At 40.9% G+C, this 25,742-nt stretch overlaps 1 protein-coding gene across 1 annotated transcript; it reads left to right on the top strand.

The window, feature by feature from the left end:
• The first annotated feature begins 2,425 nt into the window (after nucleotides 1-2,425).
• On the top strand, nucleotides 2,426-24,119 carry maneal (mannosidase endo-alpha like). Its single transcript, XM_073847358.1, has 4 exons — nucleotides 2,426-3,521; nucleotides 3,684-3,793; nucleotides 20,424-20,500; nucleotides 22,599-24,119. Exons 1-4 carry the CDS (start codon nucleotides 3,017-3,019, stop codon nucleotides 23,233-23,235), a joined length of 1,329 nt encoding a protein of 442 aa, XP_073703459.1. The 5' UTR covers nucleotides 2,426-3,016; the 3' UTR covers nucleotides 23,236-24,119.
• Nucleotides 24,120-25,742: the final 1,623 nt, after the last annotated feature.

Raw genomic sequence — 25,742 nt, 5'->3', positions numbered from 1 at the left:
AAACAGCTTCGGGTCCAAGTACAAATCAGAAAGTTTATTGCCTCAACAGATGTTCAACCACATACATGCTGTGAAAATATCACAATAGCAAATAACTATAATCTCTGAATATCACAAAAGTGATTGTTTGAGTTGTGCATAGCAAAATGGATGCCTCGAAATCCAACATTTAAAGGGACGGTTAATGTTAAATGTTAAATTCTGCCATAATTTACTCTCTCTAGCTGTTCCAGACCTGTTTGGTTTTCCTTTTTCTTCTGAGCATAAAGTATATTTTGAGACAGCTGATGGACCCCATTGACTTTCAGTATATTTTAATGTTTTTAAATAATACAAAAATTACAGTTTAAAAAAAATCATCACAATTATATCACAGTTTGAGATAAATAGCATAAAAAGTAACAGAAGTTAAACAAGAAAAAGAGTTAGACAACAGCTATCCCAAATCATGTGTCATTAGTAACCCTTTGAAATTATTTTTGAAATTATTTTGTGTGTGTGTGTGTGTGTGTGTGTGTGTGTGTGTGTGTGTGTGTGTGTGTGTGTGTGTGTGTGTGTGTGTGTGTGTGTGTGTGTGTGTGTGTGTGTGTGTGGGAAAAGCGTGTGAAAAATTGTGAGCGGTGGGATAAAGTGTATACTGAATTAACATATTCCTGCACTCATAAAAATGGTTATATATCTTAGCCCAGCTATTTTAAACTGTTTGTTCAACATTCTAGGGTTACTATTATGCATTAAAAAGCCTTATACAACATTGATAGGAATACTGAGATAAAAGACAAAAATAATAATCATTAACGTGTTTCAAAATTGTTACTTAATTGTAACATATATCATCAGATTGTTATACTAGTGCTACCAGTATTGCAACATCAATATTTTAACTTATTTGTAACATATGAACTTTTGATTTAGCCCAATATTTTGTCATTGTAACATTTTAGTGCAATCTTCACTAACAACTGCAATTGGATTTATATTGTTCACTGTTACCCCACTGTTTACTACATGTTTACTCATCCTATGACAACACTCAACAAAACTAAATATATGTGAAAACATATATTGATACAAGACACCTTAAAGATAATGTGTAACAAAAAGCTTTGTCATATCTTTATGTTAACATACTTTACTAGCCTTATGTTTTGGAGCTTTGATGCAACCTTCATCGTCTCAAGGTGCAAACAGGAAATAAACTGCTCTGGTCATGTGACAATTTGCACTAACCATGTAAAACTGCACATATTAGAGTTTTAAAAAAAATCCCGATGGGATTAAACGGGTTTAATAGCACGGGCATATTTGTAGCAATAGCCACAAATGCATTGTGTGGGTCAAAATTAACTACTTTTTTTATGCCAAAAATCATTAGGATATTAAGAAAAGTAGCATATGCTAAGAACTTCATTTGGACAACTTTGAAGACGATTTTCTCAATATTTTGATTTTTTTCCCCCCAGATTCCAGATTTTCAAATAGTTGTATCTCGGCCAAATATTATCCTATCCTAACAAACCATACATCAATGGAAAGCTTATTTATGACTGGTTTTGTGGTCCAGGGTCACATTTATTATTATTATTCTCACATTATGATATTTTATAGTGTTACTTATAGTGTCAATACATTATTTTCCACTAGATGTCGTCGCAGGACATTAAATGTGATCAAGCAACGTTTCAAACGGAAGACAGAAAGTGTTGGGATTGAGAATCTCTCATAAACTATGAATTATTGGGATGATGGATGAGTAGTTCAGACTTCATAAATATAGATTCATGGTATTATTGTGATAGTTATAAATTAAGACACTGGGGATAAAATAGCACCTAATAGCAAAAAACATGTCAAAAAATAAATAAATAAATAAATAAATAAATAAATAAAATAACCTAAGGCCAAGACCGGACAATAAGGCAGTTTATTAAACAGTGGGTAGAAATTTTATAAGCAGTGGGTAGAAATTTTATAAGCAGTGGGTAGTGTTTAGTATATACTAAAATGCAGCAAGCTACTATTCTGCGCAATAAGCTTATTTTTCCATTTTGGTGAATGTTCTTCAATAATAGCAGACGCAATTGTTTCTTTTATTTTTAACTATCAACGTTTTCACTATTGCGTTTTTTTTTTTTTTTTTTTTTTTTTGAGGCAAAACAACCATATTTGTTAGACTGCCTAGAATCAAAAATGCAAACACTATTAAGAGCTAACAAAAGTATACCATAGTACTTATTGAGAAATATATTATTTCATTGTTTTACATTCTACGCTTTCAAAAACATAGTATGCAGTATTCAGTATATACTGCTTAGTATGCAGCCAGCATCATTCAAATGCGAACACAGCCAGTGTCCTTGTTTGAGCATGCGTGCATGGTGACAAACCCACGAGACTCCACCTTCCAGTAACAAGAGATGATTTATCATGAGCACACTGGCGACAGAGGAACAGAAATCAGCCGATGCATTCACAAAGCCAGTGCATCTGATGTGAAAGTGTTTTACACTGCGCAAAAGGATTGGAATAAAGCTCCACGCTTGGGAGAACACGAGAGAGAAGACGGCGTTCAGTTTGCAAGTGGGAAACAGCGCAAATGAAGCGATGGAGACGGATGTACTGGTGCATGTGATAAATGCATGATTGCATGGACGCTTTTCCGTCGAATTCAACCGGCTTAGCAAAAACAAATCTATGCACTGTTGAGTTAGAAATATAGCATGCTCTGTCAGGCTATGAATATGCCGTGATAAATATTGCGGGCTTGTTTGTCAGCTTAATATCTTAGTTGCATGATCAAAGCATATTTGTCCAAATCTTTAGAATTTGCTAATGCAATAAAGATAATGGCTTCCTGACAAGGACTAAGCGACCAATCCAGAGTGCCAAATGCAAGTCTGATAAAGGCAATCTGGAATTGGAGATGGAACGCAAGCATTTCATAACACACTTTTGGAGGCCTCGATCATTCTGACCTCTATCTGAACTGTCGTTTCCAGCACCACGGACAGCGACCATGAACAGGTTACGCAGGAAAGCGTGCGTGGCTCTTCTGTTGTTCACTTTGTTCATTTTTGGTACTATGATGGGCCTACGAACCCTCAAACCCACTGATGGCTTCTCGGATCTTGCTCCAGGAATGGAGTTGATGCCTTTGGTTGGAGAGCGTATGGACCAGAGACCCAATCACGTTGCTGAATCTGCTGGTCAGAATGGTGTTGGGGGCAGTGACACCAAAATAGTGTTCTCCAACTCTGGCCCCGACCACAGCATATTCTATGACATTCACATCTTCTATTACTTATGGTATGGCTCGCCGCAGATGGATGGTAGTTATATACACTGGGACCATGTACTGGTACCTCACTGGGACCCCAAAATAGCTGCCAGTCACCCTAAAGGACGACACAATCCTCCAGACGACATTGCGTCCAGTTATTACCCAGAACTGGGACCCTACAGCTCCAGAGATCCAGATGTCATTGAATCCCACATGGCGCAAATCGAAGCTGCGGCTGCAGGTTTTACGGCCAAGATACAATTTGATGAATTGTGCTTGTCATTTATTATAGTTATGTTTCTTTGGCTATTATAATACCATGTAGATGGTTGTTTTTCATTAACAACCTTAAAAGAGACAAAATGGTTTCTGTAGAGCAATGCATTTCCACTTTTGATGCCAGGTGTGGTGGTCCTGTCCTGGTATCCTCCTGGTGTGGCAGATGAACATGGCAAACCCACAGAGGATCTAGTGCCAGCTGTAATGGACGCTGCCCATAGACACAGTATCAAGGTAACTGGTGAGAGATCCATCAAATTATCTGCTTACACAAACACTTGGTTTATAAAGTTTTATTCTGATGTATTTGTCTTAAACTCTGTTAGAAAACGGTGCAAAATATGTACCTTTAGGGGTACAGCAGCTTGTCAGACAGGCAGCACCTTTAAATGGACAACTTTGTGTCTTATCTACTCTGAAAATGTATATATTAGTACCTTAGAGTAGGTACTAATATACTATTAATTATTATTTCTATCACTTAACACTGGTTCTTTGAAGTCACATAACATACAATTAATGCTAGTGTTTTATATTGTATATAATATTGCTTACTTCCTTACACTTTCTATTATAGGAACATGTTTCATGTTGTTACTGTTGGGAAATCCAAACACAAAGAACAAAGACTCTACTACTAATGGAAACACTTACTTTTAAGTGTGTTTATACTTGACTTTAATCTTTACAAGAACCAACCAACAAGGGACAGTACAAATTCCCAGTGTTTATGCCCTTTTAACATGATCATGAAGTTTTTATTTTGGTGAAATTCCGTAAATGTCAGGTAGTTGTAGTTATGTGTAAATGTAAATAAATTAACATAGCACACATTGCATTCCCAAATGCTTAAACACAGTGCTGCTCTTCACTCTGAAACAAGCAGCACAACTATATGTGAACCTGGACCACAAAACCAGTCTTAAGTCGCATAAGTATATTTGTAGCAATAGCCAAAAATACATTGTATGGGTCAAAATTATCGATTTTTCCTTTATGCTAAAATAATTAGGATTTTAATTAAAGATCATGTTCCATGAAAACATTTTGTAAATTTTCTAGCATAAATATGTCAAAACTTAATTTTTGATTAGCAATATGCATTGATAAGAAATTTAGTTTGGACAACTTTAAAGTCTTTAAAAGATTACAAATAGTATCTCGGCCAAATATTGTCCTATCCTAACAAACGCTTGTACACTCTTAAAAATAAAGGTGCTTTAAAAGGTTCTTCACAGCGATGCCATAGAAGAACAATTTTTGGTTCTACAAAGAACCATGCAGTCAAAGGTTCTTTAAAGAACCATCTCTTTCTTACCTTTTTATAATCTGAAGAACCTTCTTTTGCCACAAGGAACCTTTTGTGAAACAGAAAGGTTCTTCAGACATTAAAGGTTCTTTATGGTACCACTTAGACAAAAAGGGTTCTTCTATGGCATCGTGAAGCACCTTTGTTTTTGGGACTGTGGAAAGCTTATATAAATCTCAATTTCAAAAAATGTAATCTTATGACTGGTTTTGTGGTCCAGGGTCAAATATGGGTACTTTCTTTTAACTATACAACTTCTTTAGATTGCAGTCTTTTACTTGATAATTCTGTTTTTAAAATATATATTGCTATTTCAGATTTATTGATTAACTGTGCTGCCTCATTTATTATTTTTTAATGATAAGTACTGTTTTATCAACTTGCTAACCCCCTGCAGTTCTCTCACAATCCCCAGGGGTTTGTAAACCCTTTGCTTTAGATTAGTATCCATATGGGAATCTTTTATAAACCTTCAGATACAAGGATGTCCATTTAAGATGCCACAGCGACAAGCTGTTGTACCCCTAAATATTCCTTTTTTGCATGTTTTTTTCTTTTTCTGTGAGCTTATATTTATGTGGATATGTCATTTCATGACAATTTGGTGACCCTAACCTGATACCTTAAAATCAGTGCATGTTATTCTAAAGGTGTTCACCTTAAACTGTAAAGGTGAATGGTAGACATGACTTCAATGTAAAAAAACAAAACAAATATATAGCCTGTTATAATACATCTTATAAAGACCTTGGTTCTGTATTGCATATGACATCAAATGTCAGGAGATAAGTTTGATTTTATATCTTATTTTGTAACTTATCAGATTCTGTATAAAGAAAGTAAATATGATTTTGCATATGATCAGAAATATGCCTTTAAAAAGTCAGCTAAAAATAGTAGGTAGGCACTAAAAAAAGGTTTTCAGTTTTGTTGCAACAGCTGAATTGTTTGTGCTCTTGTGGATGAGCCACTGATTTAAACTTTCTTGAGCTCACTAGTGGTTGCATAAGTCTTTGTGTTTACTGCCTATAGCTGTGTTCACCATTACTGCCTGACAAGAGGAGCTCAGGCTCAGAGCTGTTACTAGGCCTCTTTGTCCATCATGTTTTATAAGCTCAGAATCCCCTGGTGTCGAGAGAAGCAAGTCTGTAACACCATGCCTGTGATTACTGTCATGTTGTCAGTGTACAAGTGTATGTTTTCTTGCCATGTGTCAGGGAATGGTTGAATTTTAGCCGTAACATTGGGACTTTTCATTTTTAAACAGCTTTGTGAGTATGTTCTTTATCAGTAAAGGAATGTGCAAAATGTGCTGTTTCCCAAACCCCTTGACTTGTTCAGCTGTTCTGTTTTGGGTAAACAAAGCATAGCATTCTGTGGCGCAGATGTAGTTTTGAGTCTTGAAATACACAAGGGGCTGTATTGCAAGGCGATCTTTGAATCAAATGATTTGAATTAGTTTGGAAACAGAAAGCAATACCAGTCATTTGTACTCATTCATGAATGCTCCCAGTGGCTGCTTTGGCAGTGGGATGGAATGAAGTGTATCTCTTCACTGCTTCGTTTCCCATCAGAATTGTGACCCTGGACCACAAAACCAGTCATAAGTAGCACATATATTTGTAGCAATAGCCAAAAATACAAAGCATGGGTCAGAATTATCGATTTTTCTTTCAAGTAAAGATCATGTTCCATGAAGATATTTTGTAAATTTCCTACCCTAAATATTTTAATACTTATTTTTTGAATAGTAATATGCATTGCTAAGAACTTCATTTGGACAACTTTAAAGACGATTTTCTCAGTATTTAGATTTTTTTGCACCTTCAGATACCAGATATTCAAATAGTTGTATCTTCAACAAATATTGTCCTATCTTAACAAACCATACATCAATGGAAAGATTATTCATTTAGCTTTCAGGTGATGTATAAATCTCAATTTCGAAAAAATTGACACATGACTGGTTTTGTGGTTCAGGTCACAATTGATAGTGTTGGAGTCTGGGCTTTATGTTTGGCAATGACGATGACAGTTCTCAAAACCACACTGAGCTCTTCTACAATTCCAGGTGTCAATGTATTGGTGCCTTGCCTTTATAATTTTAGTTTTCTTTTTTAAATAATGTATCTCAAATGACAAATATCTTGCTGATTAACACGTTCAATTCATTTTCACTCTACTTGTGGCTGTAAGTTTATGCTAGCAGTAAGCTTAGAGGCTAGTATGTCTCAAGGCTGCATTTTCCAAAAGCATTGTAAGGCTAAGTTGATCATAGCTCCATTGGTTTCAATGGGTCTACGATGTACTTAGGCTTACAGCGCTTTTGGGAAATGCAGCCCTGGGCATTTCAGCACTTTCACTGTCATTAGCTACAACTCTTGATGCAGTTTTTCACCCACAATTAGAGCTAGATTGGGTAAAATATTTACTTTTTAGTTGCCCATATCCAACACTAATTTCAGTCCTTAAAGGATACATTTATGCCCCTTTTTGCAATATGTAAAATAAGTCTCAGGTGTCCTAGAATGTGTCTGTAAAGTTTTACAGACAAATTCTGTTTTTTGTAGCATTTTGAAAATGCCCGAGTGAAAACAGAAGCACGCTGTTTTGTGCATGACTCTTTAAATGCAAATGAGCTGCTGCTCCCCAACCCCTTTTCCAGAATAGGGCTGTGCCTTCACAGCTTCTACCTCAGATACTCTCAAAAAACATCTGTCACAGGGCATGTGAGTACTAAACTAAGTTTTCTTTCATGTCTTATTGCGCTTAAACTGTGAAATACACACAAGTTGATGTTAAAAACAGTAACTCAAGTGTGTCTGTGACGGTAAAGGAAATAAATCGTATGTTTACATTAGATCTGTGTGGCAGCAGCGTAATATCTAAATAGTGTTCTGTGCAAAGACAGAACCATTAACATGCCTTGCTTGAACTTTCACCATGGCATTAAAACTGGTACACCATTGTCCCTTGTGAAAACACAGTGGTGGCTCCGTGGGAGTGAACTTGATGATTAACGTCATTAATGTCTACGTCATGGGGGGAGTGAAATTTAAGCTTGTGTTTTTTTGTTTTTTTTTCACAAGCTTGCAGAGAAAGGCCTACCAAAAAAAAATTACTGGGTTGTTATTTTTCACGTTTTCTAGGTTCCTAGATGCACCAGGGACCCGGTTATAGCACTTAAACATGGAAAAAGTTAGATTTTCATGATATGTCACCTTTAGAATTTCTTGACTTAATCAATTGCAGCATTGGTCAATTTAGAGAAAATTAAAGTTAACAAGGACTGAGATGAATAAAAGTTCTTAAGGAGTGAAGATTTTCTTGTCTGCAAGGCTCTGTTGTGCATCACCAATTGTTTGCAAGAGTATTTATGTTATGATGCTGAAAATATTTAAATAATCCATATGGATGACTACCCCCTCTAGTCCCCTAACAGAGTCCTCCATATGGAGCAGTGACTATTCCTTTCAAAGCAGCCAAAAACCCACAAATATGTCTGAAGTGGACAGCTCTGCAGCTCTAGTTAGCATATCTCTAGACTTTTTTTTTTTTTTTTTTTTCAGAATAAATTGCTTTCAATAAGTTTCTTTTTTGTGTTCAGTCTAATCGGTGAAGTTAGAAGAACCTGTAAATTTTTGTTCTGGAAGTGAGCTACTCCTTTAAAGTCAGGTGTTCACCAAATACTGTATTTTCCTCCCAAATATTCTAATTGCAGATATTGCTAATATATTTCTTAATGAAAAATAGTAATAATAAACATAAACATTTTTGTTTTTCTTTAACGTATTATGTTTGTTTGAAACAACAAAATCTTTTCTTTTTTTATCGTAGCATTGGTGCAGTTCAAATGCATTCAGTTTTCTAAAATAATTTTAAAATGTTGTGCTCTTCAGTTGTGACCTCTTTAAATGTAAGACTCTTACTGCAGTTGTGTCAGATTTTCCATGTTTCCAATCTGCTAATTAGCAAACACAAATTTATTGGGTTTACTTTATTTTAAGGTTTCCTTGTTACAGTATAATAATACAATTAAGTACTGAGTTCCATTAATTAAGTGCAAGTATTTACTATATGGTCAGGGTTGGGATTGCATAATTTATTGTTATTAGAATGGTAAGTACATGTAACGTGCAACAAGGACCCCTTAAAATACAGTGTTACCTTTGATTGTAACTTGATCATTGAACTTTGAAAGCAGATTATTACTTGCATTGTAACAAAATAATAAGTCTGCAGTTCCAACAAACAGGGAAATTAGGTGTTGTTGAGCCCAGTTCTGTTTTTGCGAGACTGAGCTGGTGTTGTTGCTTCATCCTGGCTGAGATGACAGAAAGGCTGGCACAGCTAAATGCTGAAGACTGTGAGGTTGTCAAGATGGTGTACATGTTTGATTGAGTCTAATGTGTTCTGTATAATAAGAAATGTAAGGAGCCAACTACTGAACCCTGAGGCACCCCTATGGTCAACTGATGTGACTTAGACACTTTGCCTTCCAGCAAACCTTAGAGAACCTGTCTATGTGCTGTGAATGCCATATTTGAGGCTGCACTCTGTCCTAAGGGTGCACTGTCAGCTAGCTTGTTGATTTATTTTTTTGTTCTTTGTGCTGTGATTTGCCTTTTTCGAGAGAGACTGTCTGTGCAGTCTATTTTCTTAACCAGCCCACCTTGTAACATTGATTTACAATTGTTTTGTTGGCATTTCAGCTTTATCTTGGTGTCACAAGGGCACAGCAAAGCTTATAGCCTGAGAGAGTGGACTTATGTCATGCCAGTGCTTATACAACAACCGCTGTATCTTTATAACCACGCTCAAGGCCATGCCTGTTCTGTACAGACACATTCAGCCATTGAAATCAAACAGGATTTATTAGTACTTGAGTTTTTCTGAGTGTGTTTAAATCTTTCCAACCATCAAAGCACTGCATGTTTTTTTCCTTAAGTAGAAATGTTAATCTCATTTGCATTTCATGTTTAATTTTTTTTTAAAGAGACTTTTTGTACATGGCTGTCAGATGAAGTGCATAAGAGATTTCAGCAGGAAATTGACACCTCTGATTTGCAAAAATGTGTCAAAGCAAACTCACAATTCAACAGAACATGTTCCCCTGTCATGTAGCATGAATAATGAGAAGGCAGAGAAAGAGACTTAAAATAGTCCTATTATGCTTTTTCACTTTGTGAATTTTAGTCAGTGTGTGGTGTGTATGTTTGGGCATAAAAAAACATCTACAAAGTTACAAATCTCAGAGTCCACTCTAAAGGGAGATATTTAGTTTTTAAAAACTGCTTTTCAAGAACTACAACGAACGGTTATTTGGACTACAGTGTTTATTTTCTGGATGCTATAATGTCACAATGCGGCCCATTAGAATATCATTCAATCATTCAAGCCATTTCTGGGATGCTTCAGCGAGCCGCAGGGCGTGAGCATTGACTTAAGTGTCCACAAACTGCTCCGGTAGCCGTGCTGAAGCTGCGCCATTGACGTGTGTGTTATCAGTGAGATTTTATCTGTTAGGGGAGGAGCCACTCAAATATTTGCAGCAGCGGCCCCTCGGCCCCACGCAATTCTCTCCAGTTTTTGGTAAAAGTTCAACTATCTATTGTTCATAATTAACCAGCACAAAATAAAAAAAATAACAACTGGTAGATCTGATAAGTCAAATTCATAAAAATAAAATGTTTTAAATATTTCAAAAATGCATATGTATCAAAAGTAGAAAAAAGAAATTTGGCCCCAAACGAGCAAACTAAACAGCAGTGCTCAATGCACATACTGTAAACATACAGGAGGATTGCAGAACTTGCTCATGGCATGTATGTCAATCTGTGTGTGTGTTTGTGAAAGAGAGAGGGTACATATTTCAGCTTACTAATGTCATTTTGTATTTCAAGTGTTTATTGCACACTTTGATGCCTTGATGACAGTGGTAGGGGCTTGAACTTAGCTAGAGTAATTAGTTACATGTAACTGAATTATGTAATTTAATTAAAAATGACATTTAACTAATCTGTTACAGTTACTGAGAAATAACAAATATAGTTCAATTACAGTTACTTTTAAAAATGTTTACAATTACAAAGTGGGTTACATGTAAATATTTTGATTGATTTATTTCCCAAATCGCATTGACTGCTTTAAAATAAGAGACACCAATGTTTCAGGAGTTAAACAGAGGTGCTAAAGATTTTGTGGTGGCTGTGCTTTAAAATTAAATTATTATAATCTTAATTCAAGTAATGAAGGATTTTGTAAAATTGACAGTAATTAGTGTTGAGTGCTACTGTAAGGTAAACCTGCCTGCTTAAAAGGTTTTTAAAAGGATTAACAGTTGAAAACATTCCTTAGAAATTTAGTAATCAAATGCAATGTTACTTTACCTCTGAAGCAATTGAAATAGTTACACTACTTTTAAATTACATTTTAAATACAGTAGGGAAATTTAATCTGTAGCCTATTACAGCCTATTTCCAAAATAACCTTCCCAACAATGTTGATACATTTGTGTTTTGAAATATATAAAACAATCTATTTTATTTGGATGAATTTGTCTGTCTTTTCCTTAATTTCAGGCCCACAATTAGTTAAAGATGTTGAAGAGCTAATAATTTTGCACAAATTTGGCTATAATCCCCAACATCAGTTCTCACTATCTTTGATCACAGGCAAGTGATTTTGTCTAGGAATCGTAAAATGACAAAAAAATAAAATAAAAATAACTATGAAAAACCCTGCTGCATTTATTTAGTTTCTAGTAAATACAAATGGCAACGTCCGATCCGAGACCGCAACGCCACCACCTCCTCAACTGTACTAAACGCTTCCACTGCGAGAGAAAGAGGCAGCCCCGCAACGATTCCACCGCTGGCCTTGTCACGGATGTGCGCGTCTACGTTGCCTAGTGACGAACGTCATTGTAGCGGGATCACGTAATATACCAGAAAACAGCAAATTCTATTCTTTTGGCTGGTAGGTGCCATTTAACTCTCAAGACAGCTATGAGCTTGGCAGAGTACTTCTCTCTGCAAAGCCTGCACCTCATCCATTAACACCATATAGCGGGACAAGTTATCCCTTACTTTTCAGCATGAGAAATAATACAAGAGATGGCGTGAGAGCGTGTGAACTGGTTGAAATGCGTGTGTCTCACGGTGAATGCGTGAGACTTGAGAGCCCTGGTGTTATAGAGGGCCGAAAGCCTTATGCTGGAGCTGGTTTAGGGCATGTAAATAATTGTAAAAATTTGCACAATAATGATAATATAGTGTATCGCGATCTCGCAGGCTGATGATAGAACCAACACTACTGTAGCATATTATTTACTCATCCTCTATGCATCCTAGGTGTATATAACTTATACAGACAAATGCAATCGGAGTTATATTAAAAATAATCCTGCCACTCCCAAGCTTTAGAACGGCATAGACTGGTGTTTCTCTCCATCAGACAAAACTAGTCGATCCGTAATAAAAAGTGCCTCACATGGCTCCGGGGGTGGGGTCAGTGAAAGCCTCCTTTAGCGATCCGATGTGTTTTTGTAAGAAAAATATCCATATTTAAAACGTAAGAATCACTTTAATCTAGCTTGCGCAGTTGTACATGGAACTTGCTGCTTGAAGTTGCTGGGAAGGGCGTGGGAGGACTGAAACGCTGTCTAAGCTGTTCGCCAATTGCAACGCAGTCGGACTGCTAACCAATCACAACACATTTCACTTTTCAGAAAGTGGGCCTTCTTCAAACCTGGAACTAATCGAGCCATTTGTGCCAGCCAGGGGAGAAAGCTATTGTAATAATGTAAATTATGTGAAAAATAATGTGTTTTTCGAAATGAAAGCATGTTCTAGTGCACCCCCAAAACAAAATAAAGACTTTGTAAAAGAACGTAATACGACTCCTTTAAGACAGGCATCACAAACCAGATTTTTGCCATATCTGAATCTTTTTAGTTGTTTGAAACTAAAGAAAAAATATGTATAGTGTGCTATTCACTAAGTGGTGAATAGTCTGAGTTTGTCATCTTTTTAGTTTTGAGTTGTAACAATGAACATGAGCAGATGCTTTTTTTCTTTCCATCATTTCTTTCTACAGTGACTACCATTCACTGTCATTACTATAGCAATCGGTGTGGTTGTAACCAGTTATTGCCTGGAAGTACAATGGAAATTTTCGGGTGTCGAGCACCTGTAATTTGTATTATCAGCAACCTCCCTCTCAAATGACTGGTGTAGTGTGGATGTTCACGTCCAAAGTGTGTGTGACTGCCCATGACAGACAGAGCTGCGTCGCTAAATGCAGGTTGCCATGGAAACAGTTTATAAAGACCTTCTGGATTGGCGGTGTGGAAAAATGGTGGGTGTTTGTGCTTGGCTTTTCTCTTTCGAGGCCCCGAGGGCTTTGCAGTTCAATCATCCATGTGCATGTCACTGTCACTGAACTAGAGAGGGTCTGTCTCCTCGGAGTATTCAACATGACACGTCTGTGTCTTAAGTTACCATGTTTCTGGGACTTTGAAAAAGTCATCTGTCAGCCACCTTACAAAGGTGTTACAGCAGAATAAAGCAATATGTTCAGGATGTCTGATACATGGGTAATGAATTACCCATTCGCAGATAATCTTCACCTCCAGTTCATTGTGAACTTGAGAACTGTTGTGAAAAAAAAAATAGCGTAACACATTTAGGGAGCAATTCTCACTGTTCTAGTTGCTTATTAGCATGCATACTGACAGTAGCATATTGGCTGTTTGATAGTACTTACAAAGCACGTATTAATGCCTTATTCTGGGTAATCATATTTTAGATCACTTAATCTTACCTCATAGCTAAACGTAAAAACTACCTTACTAAATAATAAGCAAAGTTTCTTGAGGCAAAACTACTACTACTATTTCTACTAGTACTACTAAAAATCATTAACTCACCAGCACAAAAGTTCTTCAGCAGTGTTTATTTGATCAGATGAAACTTGTTTTGATATTTTTTTGCATGTAATGCAGTGACATTTTCACATTTTAGTGTGATTTATGTGTCCAGTTACTTATTCATTGCATTTGTATGCCCACTTCTGTATCATTATTAAAATATGCATTACAGGTATATGTGGGTCGTTGACATGACATGGCATTTTTACTGTCTCACAAGAGAAAAATAATATAATTAAGATTGTAGTTATTTAAAATGCAGTAAATAGTTACAATTTTGTTTATCCTACATGGACAAGCTGCAGTGTTAAGGCCTTTCCACACTGAGCGCGAAAAGGCGAAGCGAATATCGCACTCGATGACGCGCTGGAATAAACAGATTCCTATTGATGCTTCCACATAGACCGCGAACATTCGCGCACCCGAAAAAGCGAATGTATTTTTAACAACCAGTCAGACAAATCTTTTTAGTTTCGCAAAGCGAAAACACAGCCGTCCGATAAGATTTTAGCATTACATCATGTGCCCCGGAGCAGTTGCTGTTGCACAAAAGGACGAGAGCAGTGGTGCTGTTTCGAAAACCAGTATAAACAAACACAGATAAGAGTATTTCTAGAGAGAAGAGGATGTGCTCTTGTTATTATCGCATCTGAGAACAGATGGTTATTCTCACATGTTCTTAATACAATTTCTTTTAATTTTCCACTGAATTATGTCATCTGGAGAAGAACACTGTCCGTTTTTCTTCCACATGCGCGAGTGTTATGTGATTCAGAGCCTGTTAACTCTCTAGATTCTTTTTTTTTTTAAACAAATCTCAAAATTGTCCTGTGGAGTGAAAGTCTCAAGCATGTTTCAATAAATTGCAACTTTTATTTTCATTTTTTTTTATCCATTTATTTCCGAAAGCGTAGGCACTTGATATATTTTGTTCCCTGAAAACCGTGTCCTCTGATGTGACACCATATCCTCATTTTAAATCACCCAATTCCAGAAAAAAACTTTAATTAGTTGAAGGACTTTATTCATTATCAGGTTACTGAATCCCTTGTAAAGTCCATGACATGCACATGGTAAACTTTTGTCTTAGAATTGTTCAAATATTTCAGTATTTTGGAACCACTACAAAAGTGTTCCATTTTGTGGTCCCTTGGTCTCTTTAAAACGATTCTAAATAACTAAATAAGATTTAATTTAATTTGTTAAATAATAACAATTTTTTCTTCTTTTTTGACAATTTTCAGTTTTCTTAAATGCAATAAGATGTTTGTTTTATAAAGTTTAATGAAAATAAGTATACAATGTGGTACTTTTGTTTTTGAAACAGAAAGAATTGAGGGAGAGAAATTAGTGGAAGAGAGAGGACCCAGAAATATAGACAGAAAATTAACATGGATGTCATGATCGGGGCTGTGGGTCTTCCCTCAGCCTCTCGAGGTCGCTGTTCCCCTTGCACTGCACTCCCCTGATTGTTCACGTCTGTCTTGTAATTAGCACTGATTTCACTCACAGCTGTTCACTATCTGGTCTATAAGAACTCTCACTTCTCACTCCTGCTTCAGGTCTGCATTGTCTTGTGTCTCTGGATGTCTGTCTCTGTGTTCCTGATTATCCTGACCCGTGCTCTAGATCGTGTTTCTTGTTTTGTTCAGTTTTTGTGTTTAAAGTCGTGTTGTGCCGTGTTGGCCTTTTGGTTTTGTTTATTTATTTGTATTTATTTAATTAAAAATCACTCCCCTGCATTTGGACCCAGACCTCCCTTACTCCAACGTGACAGAATGCAGACCTCAAAGATGGGTCCAGCGGGGAGAATTTTTTTTGAGGCGACAGTTCCCCGCTTGGGGGCGGCGACCACTCCCTCTGCTCCCAAGACGGAGGGGATGTCTTTCGAGGCGGCGTCGGCCGCACATTTTGAGTACATCTACGCCTGCCTGGCGGTGGATGCCCGTATCGCAGAGGCTATGCGGAAGCGCCCCTGCTTTGCGGTGGGGGTGGAGACGGTGTTTCGCGGGAAGGCGGCGGCGTCCACTTTCTCTGTTCCTGACGCGGAGGCGGCTGCGCTCTCTGTTCCTGACGCGGAGGCGACCGCTGTTGCTATTCCTGACACGGCCCTCACCGCGCCTTCTGTTCCTGACGCGGAGGCGGCTGCGCTCTCTGTTCCTGACGCGGAGGCGGCTGCACTCTCTGTTCCTCACGCGGAGGCGACTGCGCTCTCTGTTCCTGACGCGGAGGCGGCTGCGCTCTCTGTTCCTCACGTGGAGGCGGCTGCGCTCTCTGTTCCTGACGCGGAGGCGGCTGCGCTCTCTGTTCCTGACGCGGAGGCGGCTGCGCTCTCTGTTCCTGACGCGGAGGCGGCTGCGCTCTCTGTTCCTGACGCGGAGGCGGCTGCGCTCTCTGTTTCTGACGCGGAGGCGGCTGCGCTCTCTGTTCCTGACGCGGAGGCGGCTGCACTCTCTGTTCCTCACGTGGAGGCGGCTGCGCTCTCTGTTCCTCACGCGGAGGCGGCTGCGCTCTCTGTTTCTGACGTGGAGGCGGCTGCGCTCTCTGTTCCTGACGCGGAGGCGGCCGCGCCCTCTGTTCCTGACGCGGAGGCGGCTGCGCTCTCTGTTCCTGACGCGGAGGCGGCTGCGCTCTCTGTTCCTGACGCGGAGGCGGCTGCGCTCTCTGTTCCTGACGCGGAGGCGGCTGCGCTCTCTGTTCCTGACGCGGAGGCGGCTGCGCTCTCTGTTCCTGACGCGGAGGCGGCTGCGCTCTCTGTTCCTGACGCGGAGGCGGCTGCGCTCTCTGTTCCTGACGCGGAGGCGGCTGCGCTCTCTGTTCCTGACGCGGAGGCGGCTGCGCTCTCTGTTCCTGACGCGGAGGCGGCTGCGCTCTCTGTTCCTGACGCGGAGGCGGCTGCGCTCTCTGTTCCTGACGCGGAGGCGGCTGCGCTCTCTGTTCCTGACGCGGAGGCGGCTGCGCTCTCTGTTCCTCACGTGGAGGCGGCTGCGCTCTCTGTTCCTCACGCGGAGGCGGCTGCGCTCTCTGTTCCTGACGTGGAGGCGGCCGCGCTCTCTGTTCCTGACGCGGAGGCGGCCGCGCTCTCTGTTCCTCACGCGGAGGCGGCTGCGCTCTCTGTTCCTGACGCGGAGGCGGCTGCGCTCTCTGTTCCTCACGTGGAGGCGGCTGCGCTCTCTGTTCCTCACGTGGAGGCGGCTGCGCTCTCTGTTCCTGACGCGGAGGCGGCAGCGCTCTCTGTTCCTGACGCGGAGGCGGCTGCGCTCTCTGTTCCTCACGCGGAGGCGGCCGCGCTCTCTGTTCCTCACGCGGAGGCGGCCGCGCCCTCTGTTCCTCACGCGGAGGCGGCCGCGCTCTCTCTTCCTGACGCGGAGGCGGCCGCGCTCTCTGTTCCTGACGCGGAGGCGGCTGCGCTCTCTGTTCCTGACGCGGAGGCGGCTGCGCTCTCTGTTCCTGACGCGGAGGCGGCTGCGCTCTCTGTTCCTGACGCGGAGGCGGCTGCGCTCTCTGTTCCTGACGCGGAGGCGGCTGCGCTCTCTGTTCCTGACGTGGAGGCGGCTGCGCTCTCTGTTCCTGACGCGGAGGCGGCTGCGCTCTCTGTTCCTCACGTGGAGGCGGCTGCGCTCTCTGTTCCTCACGTGGAGGCGGCTGCGCTCTCTGTTCCTGACGCGGAGGCGGCTGCGCTCTCTGTTCCTGACGCGGAGGCGGCTGCGCTCTCTGTTCCTGACGCGGAGGCGGCTGCGCTCTCTGTTCCTGACGCGGAGGCGGCTGCGCTCTCTGTTCCTCACGCGGAGGCGGCTGCGCTCTCTGTTCCTCACGTGGAGGCGGCTGCGCTCTCTGTTCCTCACGTGGAGGCGGCTGCGCTCTCTGTTCCTGACGCGGAGGCGGCTGCGCTCTCTGTTCCTGACGCGGAGGCGGCTGCGCTCTCTGTTCCTGACGCGGAGGCGGCTGCGCTCTCTGTTCCTGACGCGGAGGCGGCTGCGCTCTCTGTTCCTGACGCGGAGGCGGCTGCGCTCTCTGTTCCTGACGCGGAGGCGGCTGCGCTCTCTGTTCCTGACGCGGAGGCGGCTGCGCTCTCTGTTCCTCACGTGGAGGCGGCTGCGCTCTCTGTTCCTCACGCGGAGGCGGCTGCGCTCTCTGTTCCTCACGCGGAGGCGGCTGCGCTCTCTGTTCCTGACGCGGAGGCGGCCGCGCTCTCTGTTCCTGACGCGGAGGCGGCTGCGCTCTCTGTTCCTCACGCGGAGGCGGCTGCGCTCTCTGTTCCTGACGCGGAGGCGGCTGCGCTCTCTGTTCCTCACGCGGAGGCGGCTGCGCTCTCTGTTCCTCACGTGGAGGCGGCTGCGCTCTCTGTTCCTGACGCGGAGGCGGCTGCGCTCTCTGTTCCTGACGCGGAGGCGGCTGCGCTCTCTGTTCCTCACGCGGAGGCGGCTGCGCTCTCTGTTCCTCACGCGGAGGCGGCCGCGCCCTCTGTTCCTCACGCGGAGGCGGCTGCGCTCTCTCTTCCTGACGCGGAGGCGGCTGCGCTCTCTGTTCCTGACGCGGAGGCGGCTGCGCTCTCTGTTCCTGACGCGGAGGCGGCTGCGCTCTCTGTTCCTGACGCGGAGGCGGCTGCGCTCTCTGTTCCTGACGCGGAGGCGGCTGCGCTCTCTGTTCCTGACGCGGAGGCGGCTGCGCTCTCTGTTCCTCACGTGGAGGCGGCTGCGCTCTCTGTTCCTCACGTGGAGGCGGCTGCGCTCTCTGTTCCTGACGTGGAGGCGGCCGCGCTCTCTGTTCCTGACGTGGAGGCAACCGCGCCCTCTGTTCCTGACGCGAAGGCGGCTGCGCCCTCTGTTCCTGACGCGGAGGCGGCTGCGCTCTGTTCCTGACGCGGAGGCGGCTGCGCTCTCTGTTCCTGACGCGGAGGCAACCGCGCCCTCTGTTCCTGACGCGGATGCGGCTGCGCTCTCTGTTCCTGACGCGGAGGCGGCTGCGCTCTGTTCCTGACGCGGAGGCGGCTGCGTTCTCTGTTCCTGACGCGGAGGCGGCTGCGTTCTCTGTTCCTGACGCGGAGGCAACCGCGCCCTCTGTTCCTGACGCGGAGGCGGCTGCGCTCTCTGTTCCTGACGCGGAGGCGGCTGCGCTCTCTGTTCCTGATGCGGAGGCTACCGCGCCCTCTGTTCCTGACGCGGAGGCGGCCGCGCCCTCTGTTCCTGACGCGGAGGCGGCTGCGCTCTCTGTTCCTGACGCGGAGGCGGCTGCGCTCTCTGTTCCTGACGCGGAGGCGGCTGCGCTCTCTGTTCCTGACGCGGAGGCGGCTGCGCTCTCTGTTCCTGACGCGGAGGCAACCGCGCCCTCTGTTCCTGACGCGGAGGCAACCGCGCCCTCTGTTCCTGACGCGGAGGCGGCTGCGCTCTCTGTTCCTGACGCGGAGGCAACCGCGCCCTCTGTTCCTGACGCGGAGGCGGCTGCGCTCTCTGTTCCTGACGCGGCGGTGACTGCGCTGCACGGGCCTGGCCCGCCATCCCTCCCCCTGAGTTGCCTTCCTCCGTGCCTCCTCCCTCCAGACTTTGGGAACGTCTGGGAGCCGTTCCGTAGGGAGGGGGTACTGTCATGATCGGGGCTGTGGGTCTTCCCTCAGCCTCTCGAGGTCGCTGTTCCCCTTGCACTGCACTCCCCTGATTGTTCACGTCTGTCTTGTAATTAGCACTGATTTCACTCACAGCTGTTCACTATCTGGTCTATAAGAACTCTCACTTCTCACTCCTGCTTCAGGTCTGCATTGTCTTATGTCTCTGGATGTCTGTCTCTGTGTTCCTGATTATCCTGACCCGTGCTCTAGATCGTGTTTCTTGTTTTGTTCAGTTTTTGTGTTTAAAGTCGTGTTGTGCCGTGTTGGCCTTTTGGTTTTGTTTATTTATTTGTATTTATTTCATTAAAAATCACTCCCCTGCATTTGGACCCAGACCTCCCTAATTTCTCGTGACAATGGATCCACCAGGGAAGAGATCTTAAAGGGCTCCTATTATGCTCTTATACAAAGTCTTTATTTTGTTTTTGGGTTTGATGAAGGTCCGCCTTCCGAAAAACGAAATATGTTGTGATTGGTTAGCAATCCCACTGTGTTTAAATTGGCGAACAGCGTTTCAATCCTGCCACACCTCTTCCCAAAGCAGCAAGTTCCTTGAACAACTGTTAGTGCAAGCTAGATTCAAGTGATTCTTACGTTTTTATTTTTCTTGCAAATACACATCGGATCACTAAAGGAGGCTTTTACTGTTTGTAGATGTTTTTTTTTTTTTTTATGCCCAAACATACGCACCACACACTGGCTAAAATTCAAAAAGTAAAAAGCACAACAGGACCCCTTCAAGAGAACGATGCAGAAAGTAAGGACAAATTTATTGTACAGTTTAGTAAAAATGAAAATAAATTAATAAATAAAGTTAGTGTCCCTTTATATTTTCTCAAAGTTCAGACTTCATGTTACATAAATATATTTCTTCTTCAAAAATTGTCTTTTACAAAATAAGCATTTTTACTGCCTATTTGTCAACTACCCACAGACTGATGTTCTGTATGTTTAAATGATGCATGATTTAGAAACTTTTAGAAATTGTATTCCTTACTTCATTACCTCTAATTCTTTACAGGTTGCGTTTCACCTGCAGCCCTACAAAGGCCGGACGGATCTCAGTGTGCATGACAACATCAAATACATCATTGACAAGTAAGTTGCACCTCCTCAATCCCTCCATAACTCCTGCACCATTCCAACACTAAAGATCAGAGCGATCCTGTCTGCAAACCTGACAGTCTAGCCTTCTCCATCTTGATGAGCTGGGTTGCTTTGAACTCAGGAGTTGGGGTGAAATTCAATCCAGCCTGGTGAACAGAAAAGAGAGTGGTGTTTTAAAAATAGAGGTCTTTTCTTCCATTAATCATTCATGAAACAGAACGTATAACATGACCTGATGGTATTGCAGCAAGCTCACTCCGGTTCAAGAGAACAATGGCTGCAGTGTGTAAATCTATATAACACTGTAATGATCTACTGACTGCAACATGCGGCATCATTTTTTTTAGCAAATATATCATAATAGTATTTGTCCTTGAATTGTTCTCTAGCAACAGGAATGCTTTGAAACGAAAGACATTACGTTAAACCGTGCTAGGTTTACATGGTCTGAGTATCGGGTAATACAGTCATCTGTACTGCTGTGAGAGGCTAGCATTCAGAACAAGGACACGTAACAAAAAGCACAAAACACTTCTATTATACTGCACTATGTTGTATTTTGGTTATAGTTAGCATGAACTAACAATAAGCAATAGATTTTTACGGTATTATTAATCTGTGTTAACATTTGTACTAAATACAGCTGTTTATTATTACCTCACATTTACTATTGAGATCAACTTATGTATATATATATATGTATATATATATATATATATGTATATATATATATATATATATATATATATATGTATATATGTGTGTGTGTGTGTGTGTGTGTGTGTGTATAAGCAAATGTTTAACTAAGATTAAAAGGATAGTTTACTCAAAAATGAAAAGTCATGACTGTATATCAATAAATGCATTACAAGTATGTTTCATTGTTAGTTCATTCTAACTATATATATATATATATATATATATATATATATATATATATATATATATATTATAAACTATGATGAACTAACAATGAAACATACTTGTAATGCATTTATTGAATGGACATTTCAGCCCAAAATGTTCTCAATTTTCTCAAACCTGGAACAATTAAAGAAAATTAAATTAAAATTAAATAAAAACAAATTAAGAAAAGGGGAAAAAAACTCTTAATAATATACAAATAGCATAGGAGAGATTTATCTTCATTGTTACACACTTATTTTCATATAGTGCTATTTATTTAAAATTAAATTATAATTAACTTCAATTTGTCCCCATGACTTGGACAATTTCAAGACAAACTTCGTTGTCATCCTTTCAAAACCGCTGAAAATTATACCATTTTAAGATGATATTTGTGACCCTGGACCACAAAACCAGTCTTAAGTCGCTGGGGTATATTTGTAGCAATAGCCAAAAATACATTGTATGGGTCAAAATTATTGATTTTTCTTTTATGCCAAAAACCATTAGGAAATTAAGTAAAGATCATGTTCCATGAAGTTTTTTGTAAAATTCCTACTATAAATATATCAAAATGTAATTTTGGAATAGTAATATGCATTGTTAAGAACTTAATTTGAAGAACTTTAAAGGGGATTTTCTCAGTATTTAGATTTTTTTGCATCCTCAGATTCCAGATTTTCAAATAGATGTATCTCAGTCAAATATTGTCTTATCCTAACAACCATATATCAATAGAAAGCTTATTTATTGAGCTTCCATATGATGTATACATCTCAGTTTTGTAAAATTTACCCTTATGACTGGTTTTGTGGTCCAGGGTCACATATATAAATGCTATTAAACCAGGTGGAAGTTTTTAAAGTATTTATTTGAATAAAACATTGCGCATACTCACAGTCACAGAGAAAAAGCATGTTTGTCATCACATGACAGAAAACAGCTCTCAACTGTTGAGTTTAAAACCTTTACAGACATTGAAAAATAATTTGTATCATTGTTTTTCCACATTATCGGCCCGTATCTTACAATAGAACGTTGCGACTTCCGACTCATTTCGCCAGATATAAATTTTTATCTTGTGGGACAGTAAAAAAGCCATGTCACGTCAACAACCCATATATTAAATGTACTATAATATTGTATTACAGATAAACACATCGCTCTTCAAATCTTTTCACAGATACGGGGATCATGGGGCTTTCTACAGGTTCAAGTCTAGCACTGGGAAGATCCTTCCACTCTTTTATGTGTACGACTCCTACCTTACCCCACCGGAGGCCTGGGCTGAGCTGCTGACCATCAGAGGCTCTCACAGTCTCAGAGGAACTCCTTACGATGGCATCTTCATTGCCCTCATTGTAGAGGAGCGTCACAAGCAGGACATCCTAGCTGGTGGGTTTGATGGCATGTACACCTACTTTGCTTCTAATGGCTTTTCCTTTGGATCTTCTCACCAGAACTGGAAAGCAATCAAAGCTTTTTGTGACAAGAACAACTTGCTGTTTGTGCCTAGCGCTGGACCTGGTTATATGGACACCGCCGTCCGGCCATGGAACAACCACAACTCACGCAACCGAGTGAATGGGCGATATTACGAGACTTCTTTGCAGGCAGCGATGTCCATACGGCCTGATATCATCACAGTAACGTCATTTAATGAGTGGCATGAAGGAACTCAGATCGAGAGAGCTGTGCCTAAGAAGACTGTGGCCCGTCTGTATTTGGACTACAAACCCCATCAGCCAGACCACTACCTGGAGCTCACCAGGAAGTGGGCGGAACATTTCAGTAAGGAGAAAGAGCAGTGGCTTATGTGATTGGACTCCATAATGTCTTAACATTGTTGAGTTTTTAGGTTTAGAATGTTTTCATACGTTATTGACATTATCAATGTTACCGATTACTGTCTTTCAATTTATGCATACATTTTAAAGGCAGCTAATTAGCAAGGACAAGCCACCTTATTTTTCTCTATTTTGGTCTATTTACAAGAATTGTTCACCCAAAAATGTCTTTTCAAATCTATATTTATTTTGTGGAACTCAAAAGGAGATTTTTTTGACGAATCTTTACAGAATGAGATTTGTCCAAAAATGAAAGTTGTTAAAAATCCCTTTGCATTTGTCCATTCTCATTCAGTCAAATGCATATTCATACATGGGACATCAGAAACAACCCAAAGGCATGCAAGAACCAATGATGTTTGCCATCACTGACATCAAAACTGGCTTGAAATGTCTTGATGTTCCATATTTAAGTGGATATCACTGTAAACACAAAGCTGTTGCACCATTTTTGTAGTATGTTTTAATGTTTATGTATTTTTCTCATGTTATTTAGTCATTTTTGGACCCTAGAAGCACCATCCTCATTCCATATCATTGTATGGAGAAGAGAAGTGTGGACATTGTGCTATATGCCTCCTTTTGTATTCCAAGTATGGTTTAGAAGTATATGGGGCTGAGTGAATTTGCAATTTTACCTATTCCTTTAATATTAAGCATTGAATCTTGACTTTTGCTAGCAGCAACAGTGTGGCCTCAGTATTAAAGACTTTTGTGTGTTTGGATGACATTTTAAAATGGTTGGTGGTTGTGGAAATGGTTTGTTTGAATAATGACTGATCTATTATGTTCAGTAAATCCTAATCATGCATATTGTAACTCATGTTTAATATTAAACAATAAAAGGAAATTAACTATTTTGTCATAATGCTGAATTTTACAAACAATAACAGACTGAGCAGAATGAATTTCTGTCTAAAGCCATCGGTAAACGATTCAAGACTTACAATGGCCGCAATGTCTGTTAAGTCCAAAAGATCGTAGGGTATCACATTTGAGGGTTTAGGGTGCAATTTGGGACAATACCAAGTCAGTGTCTCAATTTAAATAAGAATGCTTTTATAAGCACACACAAATGTATGCTCATTTGTCATTAGATACAACTGTTTTATGCAGAATACTCTTAAATTAACACTTACATTTATATTAAATTTATAAACTAATCTGAATTTCATTAACTTTACCCCTCTAGGACAACATTGGCATTTTACGACTAGAGGACGGTGTTGTCATGTATGATGAATGATGTTTAGCGTAACGATCACAACACCGTAATTAATCAAATTGTGCATGGACAGATTTTGGCTGCATGTTGCTTCATGTTGAGCTAATGTTAGCCAGTGCTGTTACAGCAGTCTATGAATATCAGCCTTGCACAAAGCAACACTTAAAACAGAACAGGCACTTCAACGATGATGCATTACCAGAGTACAAATTGCACCACACATAACACAATCAGCACCATACTAAAATAGCCACCGAAGAAAAAAGACACTTCTATTTGAAAAGGTGACTCAAGAACAAAGAAATAGTTATACAATGTGGATGTATTCAGCAGTCCAGGCAGTGGCCAGATGGTTGATAATAAAATCCCTTCTTATATAATGCAGAACTAACTTTAAGTAGGTTGACTTAATGAAAAATGTTGTGATTTTTAAAAAAACATTAATTTGTTTGTTTGATCAGCCCAAGGTAACATTTTACTTTAATGTGACAGTTACGTGTTACATGCACTTACTATACAATTACAAGTGACCATAAACCAAACTCTAACCTTAACCTGATAGTAAGTACATGTAGTTAAATAGTACTACTCAGTACTTGTGTAATTACAGTGTAACAACTTCAAATATGTTTAAACTACTCTCAAAAACTCTCTTCAAGAGTTTTAAGATGAAAATAATTATATAAAACATTCATTCTGATGTTAATGCACAGAGGCACTTGTTCCCAGTCCTATAGTTTCTGGCCCACTTGGACTGATCACATAGGACAGTGAAATGACACGATTAGTTGACTGTGTCCTACATCATCTCTTTCCGGCTTATATAACTAACTTACACCATACACATAATAATGTCAAACCTAATAAAAACTTGTGCAGTATTTTTTTTCCTTGGGTGACAAGCCTGTGTTCTCATCCTTCCATCAACAATTCTCAGTATAACTAGAGATTAACAAATAACACAAGAACATGGCATGCAACAAATAGAGAGTACTTTTTATGTTTAAGTGGTTTGTGATGCTTTGTAATGCAAATAAATGTGGGGAACAAAGGAACATTTTGATTTAAAAAGAAATTTAAAAGGGTTCCTCAATACTGCTCCAGCACCTGACACTATAGGAACACCCTCCAGATGTGATTATTTTCTGAAGCCAGTATAGAATAATGCCAATTCATAGGCTGATGGTGTTTATGGCAGCCACTGAGGCACTACGTCACTGATGCCTCAAAAGGATGCTGTTGTGGCATCACCTGT

This window comes from Garra rufa, chromosome 9, assembly GCF_049309525.1.
Source record: "Garra rufa chromosome 9, GarRuf1.0, whole genome shotgun sequence".
NCBI lineage: Eukaryota > Metazoa > Chordata > Actinopteri > Cypriniformes > Cyprinidae > Garra > Garra rufa.
This window is presented reverse-complemented; position numbering and strand designations above follow the sequence as displayed.

Excerpts from the sequence above, each read along its gene's own strand:
- maneal (XM_073847358.1), top strand. The coding sequence starts at position 3,017 with ATGAACAGGTTACGCAGGAAAGCGTGCGTGGCTCTTCTGTTGTTCACT. Across the intron at positions 3,794-20,423 it reads CCCATAGACACAGTATCAAG|GTTGCGTTTCACCTGCAGCC; the intron begins GTAACTGGTGAG and ends AATTCTTTACAG. Across the intron at positions 20,501-22,598 it reads ATCAAATACATCATTGACAA|ATACGGGGATCATGGGGCTT; the intron begins GTAAGTTGCACC and ends ATCTTTTCACAG.